General features: G+C 36.9%; 1 protein-coding gene across 1 annotated transcript in view; it reads right to left on the bottom strand.

The window, feature by feature from the left end:
• Positions 1 to 7856: 7856 nt before the first annotated feature.
• Positions 7857 to 16768, bottom strand: part of gfra2b (GDNF family receptor alpha 2b) — a 107727-nt gene continuing 98815 nt past the window's right edge. Inside the window, exon 9 of the mRNA XM_060896392.1 lies at positions 7857 to 15400. Within this exon, the coding sequence (XP_060752375.1) occupies positions 15263 to 15400 (138 nt within the window). The 3' untranslated portion in view covers positions 7857 to 15262. The remainder of the gene's footprint in view (positions 15401 to 16768) is intronic.

Here is a 16768-nt window from a genome sequence, read left to right as displayed (position 1 = left end):
AGATCAGGATGTTAAAACATTCACACACAAACACACACATCAGCTTAGTAAATCCACAACTAACTGGGAGAAGGAACAGATGTGCGAAATGAAAGAAAATTGAACACTTAATAATAAATAATAAGTACTCCTACTACTAATAAATAATAATTATAATTATAACAACAATAATAAATATTCATATTTATTATTGTTGTTATTATTGTTAGTAGTAATAGTATATAATGATAATAATAATAATAATAATAATAATAATAATAATAATATTATAGCACCCCAGGGACCTGCTGCTATAACACTGTGTTCATTCTAGTATTACTGCACACGCAATATTGTTGAACATACAGTATTTACACTGAACATACAGTATTTACACTGAACATACAGTATTTACACTGAACATACAGTATTGCGTGTTCAGTAATACTAGAATGAACACAGTGTTACTGCACACGCAATATTGTTGAACATACAGTATTTACACTGAACATACAGTATTTACACTGAACATACAGTATTTACACCGAACATACAGTATTGCGTGTTCAGTAATACTAGAATGAACACAGTGTTACTGCACACGCAATATTGTTGAACATACAGTATTTACACTGAACATACAGTATTTACACTGAACATACAGTATTGCGTGTTCAGTAATACTAGAATGAACACAGTGTTACTGCACATGCAATATTGTTGAACATACAGTATTTACACTGAACATACAGTATTTACACTGAACATACAGTATTTACACTGAACAATATTGCGTGTTCAGTAACACTGTGTTCATTCTAGTATTACTGAACACGCAATACTGTATGTTCAGTGTAAATACAGTATTGTGTGTTCAGTAATACTAGAATGAACACAGTGTTACTGAACACGCAATATTGTTGAACATACAGTATTTACACTGAACATACAGTATTTACACTGAACATACAGTATTTACACTGAACATACAGTATTGCGTGTTCAGTAATACTAGAATGAACACAGTGTTACTGCACACGCAATATTGTTGAACATACAGTATGTACACTAAACATACAGTATGTACACTAAACATACAGTATGTACACTAAACATACAGTATTTACACTGAACATACAGTATGTACACTGAACATACAGTATTTACACTGAACATACAGTATTTACACTGAACATACAGTATTTACACTGAACATACAGTATTTACACTGCTCGGCGCTGTTTCTGTTTATTGTCTTTTGTGTATTGTCTTTGTAACTTTTTGTCTGCAATGTCTTTTGTCCTGCACTGTCTTGTCTGTCTTGTTTGTCTTGTCCTGCACTGTTTGTACCAGGTTGTACAGTTGCACTTTATGTGTCTAGGACTAACTTACTAAGTCCTTATAGCTCAGGCTTTTATGTAGCACCATGATCCTGGAGAAACGTTGTCACATTTCACTGTGTACTGCAACAGCTATATATATGGTTGAAAAGACAATAAAAACTTCTTGACTTGACTTGATCCAGAATATTCCTATGTAATGCAGATATTTATAAAACCCAACCAAGAGGAATTTGCAAGATTTTTTTCAAACTGATGTTTTTTTATTCTATCTCTCCTGAGCATGAACCTCTGCCTGTTTTTGGATTTAGATTTTGCCCCAATGTTTTTGGACTGTGTTTATTGTTATTAAATCCTATCCTTCACCTGCACTTGCATCTGCCTCCACAACTTGCTTGACAGAAGTAAAATTTTTTAACCTTGATTATGGATTATGGTGTCTTAGTATGACAACATTTTCAAATTTTCACTTTTTTGAAGTTCGTACTGTTTTAGACTCTTTTCAGAGTTTTTTTGGATTTTGATGAAGACACAAAGCTGAGGAATTTGAATCTGAATTCAAGCACTGGTTTTGGCAGAGAAAACACAACCATTTGGTCACAAGTACCGAAGCTGACTATTAGAATATTGGCCTGATATTACAATGTCGTATGTATTATTGACATTTCCTGTCTGCTGTTGTTGGTTTTGTAACAGCGAGTCTGCCATATTAAGATCTGAAGGCGGTGAGATGTGCAAAATAAAAAAACGTGTCAGTGATCGCACCTCTAATTTGAGGAACTGAAGCAGAAGAAAGACTCTAGTGCCAATTTGAGAATAAGAACACTGTGACTCACTTTGGTTCGATTTAAATTCTCCAGAAATGTGTTGTGTTATTGCCGGAAGTCGGCGGAGGCACACAAAGAAAAGCTCCTCATAGATTGTTATGTTACACAGAACCAACACAAATCTCCTGCCGTGAAGACTTTCCTGTGGTGGAAAACCTCACAGCTTTAACTTTGACAATTCCAAAGTGCTGAAATTACAGACTCTTTCCATGAACCCTAAATAAATAAAGTCTCCTCCTAGAAAGCTTTACATTTATCACAAAGCTTTTTATGTTAATTGTCCACGGTATAAATCCCTGAGTAAAGGGCCTGTGGTAGCCTAGTGTTTAAGGTGTTGGGCTACCAGTCGGAAGGTTGTGAGTTTGATCCCTGGTCCACCAAGCTGCCACTGCTGGGCCCTTGAGCAAGGCACTTAGCCCTCAACTGCTCAGCTGTATAAAAATGAGATAATGTAAGTTGCTCTGTATAAGGGCATCTGCCAAATGCTGTAAATGTAAACAAGTAAGTTTTAACTGTGGACACAATACTTCAACACCTTATTAAACCCCTCTCCCAGTTTTACTTCAATTTCTGCTTTAATAAACTCTCATCAGCTATCTCTGTGTCTCCAGTTACTGCTGTTTTAAATCTGATCATTAATATAATGCCTGAATCCTTGTTGCTAAGCAATATTAGGATGACACCAAACTCTCGGCATGAGTGTACACATTTAATGGCATCTTCTCACAAATTATCTGCATAATGATTCATGACAGCTGTTTTGATCCATATGTTGAATTTGCACATAAAAGCTGAATGGCAATGAAAGAACAGAACCCCAGTATGCACTCCCTCTTGTCTCACGTGTAAAGGTGATGTGGGTAAAGAGAAAATGTGATTCATTAGCGGTGCGCATTGGTGTGAATTTTGCTAATTGCCGCAATTAGCGTGACTCTTATTAAATCTCACATGTATCATGTCATGCATATATGAAGCAGATATTACTTCAGAATTTATAGACGTAAATCGACTACAATCAGATTTTCCCTTTTGCTCAGCATTAATTTGACCCCTTGAAGTGTAGATAAATGGTACAATTACTACAACACTGTTGGAGCTTTATTGCATTTTCAAGCCTATATTATTATTATACTACAATTAATTGTATTGTATTGTTGTCAGGACCTTGGACAGTTCCTTGCCAGACCACCAGCGGGTGTTTTCTCATCGCCCACTTTGTCATTGTTTCCTAGTGGGTTGTGCCATGCCCCTTTCCTATATTGCTTTCCTGCCATCTCACCTGCTTGTTGTTTACCTGTATATACTGCTCTATTTATGCCTGTGTTGTTGTCTTTGTAAAGGTCAGACGATGTTATATTCAGGTTTTTACGCCATTGTTATGATTTGTTTTGTGTCAAGTTTAATGTAAGTTTTGTTAGTTTTCATTAGGTTAATAAAACAGTGCACACACTCGATCCTGCAACTGGGTCTGAATTGCTACTGTGGTCAATCCAGCCAATGGTGGAGACACGGGTTTGGTCCCTGTCACCGGCGGCAACCGTTACAATTGTATTATATGAAATGTGCAAAGACCGTTTGTACCAGTATCATGCCAATTAGTATACGACTTAGCACAATGTGTCCTATGGTGAGACATGTTTGTAGAATCGTTTGGTCTATTTATATTAGTGTGAGGACTATTTGTACTAACATGAGATATATTTGTATTATTGTGAGGTATTTTTGTATTTGTAATAGATAGCAACATTCAGAAAAACAAGATTATCACAACACAGTAGCCGCTGTTCTGTATTGTTTTGTTGGTAGAATTGTTTTTTCTAATTTGCAGCATTCAAATAAGATAAAAAAGAAGCAAAATGGAAGCAAAATCTGAAAATAGGTTAAAAAAATGTAAAGCATAAAAATGGTTTATTGGAATTTTTAATAATAAACAGTAGCTCAATTTGATTAGATTGAATATATTAATGGTTAGATGTCATTTTTTATACACTGTACAAAAATGCTCCTTGTTTTATTCCACCATTTCTGCATTAAACCCGGTGATTATCCAGTCATCTAACCCTTTTATTTCAAACCATTAAATTCATTTTGCTTTTTTCTTATCATTTTATACACCTGCATTGATATAGTACCGCACCCTTAATCCAGACAAATACATTTCTCTCCATTACTGATTGAACAGAACCACAAACACTCACTGAAAGCCAGAGGGACTGAACCATCAGAGCACCAACATGAGAGTTCACAGACAGCTTGATGAGCACTTCAGGGGCTTCAGTCCTAACATTGTCCAATAAACATAGCCAGGTTTTTATGTCTATTTTAAAATAGAGTAGGATATTGTGTAGTTTCTTTTTGTAGAGTGCTGTGCCGTGCTGTGAGGGATCCCACTGTGAGAATCTCAGTACTGGTCATTGTGTAATATGAACTTTTCTTTGCACCCGTGGGCACTTGAGCAAGGCCCTTAACATCAACTGCTCAGTTGTATATTAAAAAAAGAATTTATTTATTTATTTATTTATTAGAAGTTTTTTGCAGGGGCACGGTGGCTTAGTGGTTAGCACGTTCGCCTCACACCTCCAGGGTTGGGGGTCGATTCCCGCCTCCGCCTTGTGTGTGTGGAGTTTACATGTTCTCCCCGTGCCTCAGGGGTTTCCTCCTGGTACTCTGGTTTCCTCCCCTGGTCCAAAGACATGCATGGTAGGTTGATTGGCATCTCTGGAAAATTGTCTGTAGTGTGAGATTGTGTGAGTGAATGAGAGTGTGTGAGCCTGTGCCTTTCATTGTCATGTCATTGGGCATCAAGGCAGGATATATATATATATATATATATATATATATATATATATATATATATATATATATATATATATACACATATATATATATATATATATATATATATATATATATATGTGTATATATATATATATATATATATATATATACTTTGAGTGGGGAATTATTTGGTAAGAAATATTGTCTTCTGCACTGTGTTTATCCCACACAGCTGCTGCTCTGTTGGGGAAGAAGCTCAGTTCGATGCGGGTCACTGATAGCCTGGTGAACTGCTTGATGGATTATCTCACCATGGTCCTGCTATTTGTTCGTCCTTTTAGCTGCACTTTAGACACCATATTGTGCAGTTGCGGGAAGGTCTTGGGATACGCTTCTGTCCTCAGTCGTATTTATCCTCGACACAGCAGTCTTCTGGTAGAACTCATGCTCCTACCCCAGGAACAAACACTCACAACCCAGTGAGGGGAGTCTGAAGAGATCTGGTTAGTGCTGTGAAGAGAATGGTCTTAGATCTTAGGAGGGATAAAACACCACACAAACATTCTGTGGACAGATGAACAGTCAATTCAATTTTTTAGTTCCTTAGGGCTACATTAATAATAAATTGGACTGAACATGCTCTTTTCCTTAAAATGAGCCACAGCTGGCTTCCTAATGAGGAGATCGACTTTACTCTATTAAGCGAACAACTTCTCTAAAGTGAGTCTAAAGAGGCTTTCAACATGTGTGATATATTTTATTTAACCCTCAGAAGCTCTGATAGTAGTGGTGCTGCAAAGCAATTACATGTTTACATTAAATCACTCTAAATCTCTAATATTAGCGTTTCCATGGTAACAACGTGCACTATGGGAATAAGTTTAAAACCCACAGTGAGATGGTGAAGTTTTCTTTTCACAGGACAAGGAGTCTGAAACACTGGCTAATAAAGTGTTGGAGGTTCTACACCTATATATCATTCATTCATTTATTAATTCATTCATTTATTCATTCATTTATTTCGACAACAGCAGTGGGTGACGATTTGTCAGTTTGGAAGACTTTGTTGTTTCTCTGTAACAGGACTAGGCGCAAATCTGTTAATAGCTGCTACTTTAAAATAAAAAAAAAAACAATACTATAGTATAGTAAGTTAAACTTAGTTTAAACAAGTTTCTAAATGACTAGACTGACTGATGTAGTGTGAGCATGATCGATTATTAATGTAAAGCAGTTCCAGTGTGAAATAAAATAGAAGCCTTTATTTTCTCACATATACATTACAGCACAGTGAAATTCTTTCTTCACATATCCCAACTTTGGAGGTTGGGGTCAGACATGATACAGCACCCCTGGAGCAGAGAGAGTTAAGAGCCTTGCTCAAGGGCAAAAAAGAGGCAGCTTGGCAATGCTTGGGCTTGAACCCTGATCTGCCAATCAACAACCCAGAGCCTTAACCACTTGAGTCACCACTAGGCTTTTTTATTCTTTTCTATGTTGCTGCTGATGTGAACCACACTATAACTATAGTGTTACATTTAGGTGATTAAAGCGTGTATGGTTAAATAGTGCAGTGCTAAGGTGACTGTTACAAAACCCCAGCAATTTAGGTTTGAATCTCAACTTACGGTTTGATTTTATTCAACGCTTTAAAAACACACAGCTCAGATCATGTTAGATGTACAGAAACTAGCCTTGTTATCGTTGGAAGCGATGTACATGTTAATTCAGCCACAGGTTTATGACACATTGATAAGAAAAACTACATCATATCATAGATGTTCTGTAACATTAAATGTAACTATTGACAGATAGAGAGTGTGATGTCCTTCTTTAATAAATGAATTTGTTTTTTAGCTTAAACACTGATGTTAAAGGCAAAAAAATCAGCTTTTGTATAAAAACAGTATCTTTTTCTTCGCATCATACAATCTGGTCATTTGTTACTTTCCAATAACAGCATACCCCAAGAATTATATGTCTTATTTTTATATTATTGATTTTATTTGTGATACGATGCTATTTATTAAAATAAAGTTTATGCTACTTGAATAACTTGTAATATTAATGTTAATTTAATAAATAACAAGTGGGGCACGGTGGCTTAGTGGTTAGCACGTTCGCCTCACACCTCCAGGGTCGGGGTCCGATTCCCGCCTCCACCTTGTGTGTGTGGAGTTTGCATGTTCTCCCCGTGTCTCGGGGGTTTCCTCCGGGTACTCCGGTTTCCTCCCCCAGTCCAAAGACATGCATGGTAGGTTGATTGGCATCTCTGGAAAATTTTCCCTAGTGTGTGATTGCGTGAGTGAATGAATGAGTGTGTGTGTGTGTGCCCTGCGATGGGTTGGCACTCTGTCCAGGGTGTACCCTGCCTTGATGCCCGATGACGCCTGAGATAGGCACAGGCTCCCCGTGACCCGAGGTAGTTCGGATAAGCGGTAGAAGATGAATGAATGAATGAATGAATGAAAGTTATTTACAGTATGGGGGGCACGGTGGCTTAGTGGTTAGCACGTTTGCCTCACACCTCCAGGGTTGGGAGGTACGATTCCCGCCTCCGCCTTGTGTGTGTGGAGTTTGCATGTTCTCCCTGTGCCTCGGGGGTTTCCTCCGGGTACTCCGGTTTCCTCCCCTGGTCCAAAGACATGCATGGCATCTCTGGAAAATTGTCCATAGTGTGTGATTGCTTGAGTGAATGAGAGTGTGTGTGTGTGCCCTGCGATGGGTTGGCACTCCGTCCAGGGTGTATCCTGCCTTGATGCCCGATGACGCCTGAGATAGGCACAGGCTCCCCGTGACCCGAGGTAGTTCGGATAAGCGGTAGAAAATAAATGAATGAGTTGTTTATCTAAATCTAAAAATAATTTATAATTATTATTTATAATAATAAGCCACTCACATCTGTAAAATAACACACCATACAACATCAGAGTAACACTTTATCAACATGACATTTTCTTTTTATTGAGACTTTGACAAATATTTCAGACACATTTTCGAGTCTGTCTCCCCTCCTGACCGCAATGTTTAAAGCAGCACATATTAAAGAAAACATGTTTGTTCTTCTGGAAATCGTATGGCAGTCAGGCCCCGTCCTGAAAGTGTGACATAGAAGAGAGAAACAAAGCCGGAGAGCAAAACAAAATTAAGGCCCCACGATAGATTGCACACTATAAAACACAAATAATTTACGCAATCATTAAAGGAAGTGAAATGATTTGTTCAGCTTAGGCGCTGATCCGAGTCTCTTGGGTGAATGGAAAACAAAATAAAATTAAGAGTGACATAAAAACAAGCTTAGAAGAGCATTGCACACATTGTATGGTGGACATGAGCCGAGATTTCTTTTCACCAAAGACAGCGATGTCATCAGTGTGCGCCTGCTGCTCCTCTTTAATCTGTTGGTTCATGTAGCCGTATTGCAAGCGTTCATCACTTAAAAGAACGTTTTTTTTGTGCTTTAAAACTTTTTTGTGAAAAAAAAATCAAGACTTTAAAGTTCTTCACAAGGTCACAGTGTTGGTGAATGCTCGAATCTGATTGGTCAAAAGGTTTGCATGTTTTTATGTATAACAGCTCAGGCAGCTTGATATTAAAATTTTGTTTCTATAGTTACAGCCTCATACACAGGGACTTGTAAGGCAGATGCTTCACACAATCTGAGGTGAAAAATGAACTGATTAAAAAAAAACGTTTAGCAAAAATAAAACATAACAGTTGCTGTGGTGATGATTTTCGTTCCATTTATTTAACATGTGTTTAAAGAGTCTCGGTTGTAAGCACTGTGGCTGCATTTTATTTGACAGAGAGAGAGGATGGGGGGGAGAGAGAGAGAGAGAGAGAGAGAGAGAGAGAGAGAGAGAGAGAGAGAGAGAGAGAGAGAGAGATACAGAATGCTGGGAGAATAACTATTTTTTATCGTAGATATAAAATAAGTAAGTACATGAACTTGTCTCTCAGATGTTCCATAACATTTAATCGAACTCTAAATCATTAAAATGTGTGATGGTTTGCGCATTAATGAATAAAACTATCGAATCACTGGCAAATTGCTGTGGTGTAAGTGGGATAATACACTCTGAACTGTGCTGTGACATGAAAATAAAATTGATATTAATGCAGACTTTCAAATACATTATAATTTCTAGTTATACTAGTCTAGTTTATAGTAATACCTTTAGTATCTATAACTTACATAAGGTAAGTAATACCTTTAGTATCTATAACTTACATAAGGTAAGTAATACCTTTAGTATCTATAACTCCTTTCTATAACTTCATTTTGTGCAATATATTTGAAAGGTGTCTATAAATGGATAAAAGTATGAAAAAAAAATTGTTCACAAAAAAATAAAATAAAATAATAATAATAATAATAATTCCAAAATCTATCAACCTGCCACTACTGGGCCCCTGAGCAAGGCCCTTAACCCTCAATTGCTCAGTTGTATAAAATGAGATAAAAAATGTGTGTCGCTCTGGATCAGGCTGTTTGCCCACTATTAATCATTTGTGTTTGGCTTTATAATATTACTTTTAAAAATGTGTCCTGTTCCAGAGATAAACAGTACTGTATATTGTGTATTGAGTGTGTATTGCAGTCTTTCTAATACATTCTTGCTTCTATAGTAACAGCTTTATTCGTTTCTCTAACTTAATTTTGTACCACAACTATAAATGGATGAAAGTATGATTTTGTAAAATAAAAAAAAAGCAAATAATTGTTCATCAAAATATATATATAAAAAGAATAATTAATTAATTAATTAAAATTATTGTTGTTTGTATGTTTGCTTGGAGTTACATCACCCCATACTGGTGTTGATTAGTGTCCTTTAGCAGTAGGTTTTATATCTTACTTAATATTGAGTTTTTGGACAAACCACCTTTTACTTTTTACTTTTACCAACCATTAATTGTGTTTGGCTGGCTGATGTTAGCTGAACCTTTGAAATACTTTCCGAAATATTCTCCAGAGATGATTCCACATTTTACAGAGATACACAGATATATTGTGTCTTGTAGTGAGAGGGAACTCCAGCAGGATTCTGGTTAAGGGTTTAACTGGATAACAATGACCAAGCCGACTCTAACTCGCGTAAATTACACAGGTTGAAGGTCATTTTCAACATGTTTTGGCAACACTCTGGAATTCTGTCTGTTTCCCTTAAAAAGTGTTCTGTGCAACGTCAAAATGAGATGCATAAACTATAGGCAAGAGCCTTCTAGGTACACACACTGAGTGATAACGTCTTTCACTGGTTTGACATCAAGAATATAAAACACTTTTTTATACAGCAGTGTACTTACAGTATACACTATAGAAAAGATTCGGACAGGAAACGAGAATTCTTAATATAGCATCAATCAGAGGGAATTCACACTGATTGTGAAGGTCACATGACCATCACAGATCAATATTAAAAAAAAAACAACTTTAATTCGAGCTGTGTTAGTGCGGATCATAGTCATAAACTGCAAACAAACAGCTACATGATGGATTTCCTGTCAACCGATTTGGGAATTTTAAGGAAACAGTGGGAGGAGTCAGAGACGCATACTGATGACAGTAAAATCAATTGGTTGTTTATGTCGATCCAGAAATTACAAATGTATGAAGTAGCTTCATGAAGTAGTCATGTGGACTCACCTCAACCCGTCATGGTTTACCAATTTATTTCTTGTTCAAACTCCGGCTGCTGAAGCCTCATTCACTGTAGTTCAGTGCTGTCTGCGTCATGTGACCGTGCTGATAATCACATGCGATATGAAACACAATACAGATATGGTTCTGCTAAAAACTGTAAAATACCACCAAACACCAGGCACCATATTCAGACAGCCGTAATATCCTGAGATAACAGCTGTCTCATTAAAACAGCTGTTTTCTACAATACGTTGCTTTCACACTAGTCAAATATGAAGGCATGGCATCCTGTACATCTGTATGTCTGTCTCTAATGGCAGATAATCATTTTCTTATACAATATTGTGATTAGGGATGCAGGAATGCTGAGACTGGAATCAGAGACACATACCGTGATCAGTTACACATCCTCATTAAAAAAACAATAACATCTACTTCTACAAATGCTACGGCATAAACCTAGCATAATGTATTATTCATGTTCAACTGGAAATAAATAAACGCTCCTGGGTGTTCATTCAAAACTCTGGATTGTTTTTAGAATTTCTAGTGCAACGATGAAATGTAACTATAAACGATGATTTTTTAATATTTAAAAAAAAAACTGCTAATGATGATGCTGATTAGTTTCCTATAGCAGCATGTTTTATATCATGGAGATGTGGTAGAACAGCAGCTGCACCAAGCTGCCACTAATGGGCCCCTGAGCAAGGCCCTAAACACTTAATTGATCAGTTGTTTAAAATTATACAAAAAAAAAAAAAAAACTTTGTCGTTCTGGATAAGGGTGTTTGCCAAATGCTGTAAATGTAAATATCATATTAGTTGAACTTTTAAAAATGTATCCTGTTCCAGAGATAAACAGTATATTGTGTATTGATTGTGTATTGCAGCTCGATGAAGGGTTTGTGCTTATAGTGAACTCCAGGAGCAAGGCCTTTAACACACAATCTTGAGTCAAGATGCAATTCACGTGATTGTTTATGTTGTGTCTCGTGTTGTGTCTCGTATGTTACTTATGTTGTGTCTCATTCGTTGATTATGTTGTGTATGTGTTTTTTATTTTGTGTCTCGTTTGTTGTTTATGTTGTTTTTCGTGTGTTGTTTATGTTGTGTCTCGTGTGTTGTTTATGTTGTGTCTTGTGTGTTGTTTATGCTGTGTCTCATTTGTTGTTTATGTTGTGTCTCGTGTGTTGTTTATGTTGTGTCTTGTGTGTTGTTTATGTTGTGTCTCATTTGTTGTTTATGTTGTGTCTCGTGTGTTGTTTATGTTGTGTCTCATTTGTTGTTTGTGTTGTCTCATTTGTTGTTTGTGTTGTCTCATTTGTTGTTTATGTTGTGTCTCGTGTGTTGTTTATGTTGTGTCTTGTGTGTTGTTTATGCTGTGTCTTGTGTGTTGTTTATGTTGTGTCTCATTTGTTGTTTATGTTGTGTCTCATGTGTTGTTTATGTTGTGTCTCATTTGTTGTTTGTGTTGTGTCTCGTGTGTTGTTTATGTTGTGTCTCATGTGTTGTTTATGTTGTGTCTCATTTGTTGTTTATGTTGTGTCTCATTTGTTGTTTGTGTTGTGTCTCGTGTGTTGTTTATGTTGTGTCGTGTGTTGTTTATGCTGTGTCTCACATGTGTTGCCCTGGCTGATCCTCATTCTGTTCCTGCTTCCACACACATGTTCCTCATGTTCCTGATTATTTCCCCTATTTATACCTGTTGTCTGAACATGGATCTGAATTTTGGCTCTAAGGAGAGCTGTTCTTTGTTAAACCGTTTAAACACAATAACATTAATTAGTTATTATTATAATAATAATATCTAAATAAAATGTTTCCTGATGCAGCTGATTGGTAAATAATCAGAACTCAGTACATTTCAGTAAAAAAAAAACACAAACACGTACTAGTACTCAGTACTGATGCATCCCTAATCGTGATAATAGAGATGATATTGACATGGAAATGAAATCAGCACACGCCTACATGTACACGTCTAAAAGCCGTATTAAACGTACTTTTATGCACTTTTACTTTATCATATATCATACAGTCAGGCCCGAGAGTCTGAGTCAAACCCAGTCACTTATTTTTATTCCATCAGTTAACAAACACAATCCAGTTTGGTCTAATTATATTAGTGAAGGATGATCTGGTTTGAGAAACACAAGCGATTCACAGCTCACACTCCTGGAATCCTGTATCTGCTTTCTTCTCATGCAATGAAGACTTGTTCATACAGATGGATGTTTTTATTCTGACAAGCTGCGACAGCTTAATGGTGCTCATGTAATGTAAAAAAAAAGGACTAAGCAAAACAAACAACCAAAAAAAGCCCACCAGTTAGTATGCAGAAGGTGTGTGAGGGGGAACGAGGTTAAGTGCGCTTTCTTTTCTGCCGCTCTTCTTTCTTGAATAAAAATAATAAGGCAAAGCAATCAATCAAGACGAGTATGAGTTAAAGATCAGACTTTCCTTAAATGACATATCCGTGTGGAAAGACAATAATCTCCAATTAGGACTGCAGGATGATGCGTAAAATCCAAAATCATTACATTTGGTTGGAATTTTTGCATTTAGTAAAATATTTGTTTTTCCATATACTGTAGCATAAACAGATAAACACTGTGCTTTCTTTATTTAGGAACATAACAGTTTATTGCACTTTTTCTAATCTATTATATAAATACTAAATAATATAAAAATATATCATATTTCAAGATAAATATAAACTTAAATAAAGGAATAAAGGAGTGCACCACTAAATAAACAGTTAAATATGGGAATAACGAGCTGATCATTTATCACAGCAGCATCATTACAAACTGATCTAACGTTTTTTGTTTTTTTTTTAGCCGAAGCCTCGAATGTTGTAGCGATCAGGTAATTAATGAAGCCGAAATATGTGCTCGTGATTAAAATCAGGAAATAAATTCAGCACAGCCTTATTAAAGGAAAGCAGCAGGGACTCGATCAGATTAGACATTTAGACAATTTCAAGCTCATGCTCTACATGGCCAAAAGTATGTGGACAGCTGGACACTCATATGTGATAGTTGCGATGTTCAGTCCAGATTAATTTCAAATTTACGCTTATTAAAAGCTCTACGCTTCTCTTCTCGGAAGACTTTTCATTAGATGTCGGAGCGTGGCTGTGGGGATTTGTGATCATTCAGCTACAAGAACATTAGTGAGATCAGACACTGATGTTGATGATAGTGAGGAGGCTCTTCCACTTTCACTTCCACGTTTGTGTTTTGTGCACAGGTGCATTGTCATGCTGGAACAGGTTTGAGCCTCTTAGTTCCAGTGAAGGGAAATTATAAAACATAACACTGCAGCTCATGAAGACATTTTATACATATCTTTGCTTGAAACAGTTTGTGGCGGAACCACAGCTGAGTGGTCGTGCATCCATAAACTTTAGGCCACATAGTGCATGTGTCTCAGTACATCTCTGTTCTTTTTTACAAGTAAGATGTTGATATCAACAGAAATGTACACCTTGCTTTATTATTGTTTATTTCCAGTCCGCAGTGCTGCTAAATTCTTAATTCTGATTGGTCAAAAGGTTGCTTTATTTTCTCTAACACCAGCTTTGACAGTAGTTTTGGCTGGAAGCACTCGCTCTAATATTTGATCGTTTCTATAGAAACACTTTAAATAAATGACTTTAAACAGACATTTATTTGAGACACATATTTGGAAGGAGTCTTCAGTATCAGTGCTGGAGATTCTCAAAACAAACGACTTATATTTTATACTTTATGATAACATAAGGATATTAAGAATTAATATTAAACCTGACAGTAAATGGATGGAAAATATCATATTTTTTTAAATTAGCAACTAATTAACTGCAAAAATGGAAGGAGAGGAAGCGAACACTTTAGGTCATGCGGTTATGGATAAATAATCTGAAAATGGAGGAGCGTGAAGCATGAAGACGTGAAGTAGCCACTGCTTCTATCCTGTGCTGAGGATTGACAAGCAAGGCGTTGTGTGAAAATTAATCTCCATTATCCATATATTTTTTCATTTATTGTAAAGTACTCTGACATAACCAAGCGCCAGAAAGTCAGAGATGGTCTGGGACGAAGCATCCATATTTTTAGCCTTCCACTAGCCTTAGTGCTTAATAACTGATTCGATAAAAAGTCATACGGCTAACTCAGACTGATGGACCTGACTTTTTCTTTAAATAAAAAGCATTTCACATATGAACGATGTGTCCTGTCATGTCAGACAGCCATGTGGAGATTTATTTTACAGCTCTTTCTGCTCAGCTGGATGTAATTATACAGAAGAAGCTCATTATTATGGAAAATGCGTTCGTATCTGTAAGCCACATACTGTTTCAAATATCCACCGACGGTCTCCTGTGATTATATACCTGTACATCACAAAGGTTTTTTTTTACCATTCTTACTTTCGTCGGCTGTTCAAACCTGAATTTCTCAAAAAAATAACCTCCCCCTGATTAGCCCACATTGCTAAGCTAAAAGTCACGTAGATGCTTCCCGTGCTGTAGGACTACACTTCTGCAGTCTCTTCATTTTGAGCAAAATTGTTAAAAATGGCATGTGAGACACAGAAAGAGCTAGAGATAGAGAGACAGAGAGAGAGAATGACAGAGATCAATGTCAGGGTTTGGACCGGAGGTGTCCATTTGATTGTTTTGGCCCTCGTGGACACAGATTTATTTACACGACCTGAATGACAAGTACGATGGACAGGACGATGGTTGCCGTGGAGACACTAGACACATACGCAGACGAGTGTCTGTCGTTCTCGGATTGGTGGGAGTCGATGGAGCCGTCCATCTCGGAGTCCAGAATGTTCTGTGAAAAAAAATAGGAGCATTAATAAGTAATGTTATTAAGTCAGTAAAAGCTTCACAATAGTTGATTTAGAATATTACGTCATTATTACTACCTTAAGCACATAACAGAGATGAGATTCTTCTAGAAACTACAAAGTGCTATTGAGGTGTGTTAGCTGAAATCACTCGGAGCGATGGGGCACCCTGCGATGTTACGATAGACTGATATCGTGCAGAAAAGCATCTAACTGAACTAGAGTATCAGGGAAGTAACACAAAATACCGTTATCTGTATCTTCTTAGTGGTAAAATTATTTGTGTCTGTTTTCATTGTAAAACAAGACGATCTGTATCAGATAACAGAACAGTCTTCTGTACAGTTGACAGAAATGAAATGAAATTTGGGCATAGAAGCCTTTATTATCTCCACATATACATTTCAGTACAGTAGAGTTCTTTTACTTTGCATATCCCAACTTTGAAGGTTGGGGTCAGAGCACAGGGGCAGCTATGATACAGCCCCCCTATAGCAGGGAGGGTTAAGGGCCTTGCTCAATTGGAGCATGAACCCTGAGCCTCCTATCAACAACCCAGGGCCTTAACCACTTGAGCCACCGCTGCCCAAGGAGTTATCTAATAAATAAATATGCCAGGTCTTATCCGGAAAGTTTCAGTGCTGCTGAAGATTTTTATCCCAACCAATTAGAAGCCACATTTGAGTCTACTGAAAGCCAGGATCAACTTATTCAACAGGTGGAATCAGGTGTAGCTCCTGTTAGATCGGAATGAAAACCTGCTTAAACGCTGGAGCTTTGCAGATAAGATTGGACATCCTGGTCTAAGTAAACTGTCAGATGTGTGAGCACATGGATTCTGCGAGCACTGAGACTGAGAGCTTCCTTTTGCCAGATTTCACATTTCACTTGTGAGTCAAGTTATGTAATGCTTTGCAGTGTGAGACTTATGGGACATTTTCAATCAGTACAAACAAATTAATTGTTATATTGCCACGAGTCTGATCTAAAATGAGTCAGGACTCTGTTGGCTTTCAGTGTGAAGCCTTCAGATTGTAGCTGCTTATGAACAAGAACTTGGGGCATCACAGGGAGCAGAAATGGGTTTGATATCAACATTTACTTTGACGATAGAAACATTTGTGTGGAAAAAATAGTAGTTGTTAGTATTTTGTCACACGTACTGTTCATTTTTCTGTTCTAGATTTACACACATTGCAATAAATGTAATAATATTAACAGTAAAAATACATTAGTAGCCACCATGTCACCTCATTTCACAGCATTTTACTGAGTAAAGCGTTTTATGATCATCAGGGCATTTCTTCCTGTATAAGCACACAATGTTTACACATCAGTCAGAGATGGATAAA

The sequence above is a fragment of the Tachysurus vachellii genome, chromosome 20 (assembly GCF_030014155.1).
Source record: "Tachysurus vachellii isolate PV-2020 chromosome 20, HZAU_Pvac_v1, whole genome shotgun sequence".
NCBI classification, from domain to species: domain Eukaryota; kingdom Metazoa; phylum Chordata; class Actinopteri; order Siluriformes; family Bagridae; genus Tachysurus; species Tachysurus vachellii.
This window is presented reverse-complemented; position numbering and strand designations above follow the sequence as displayed.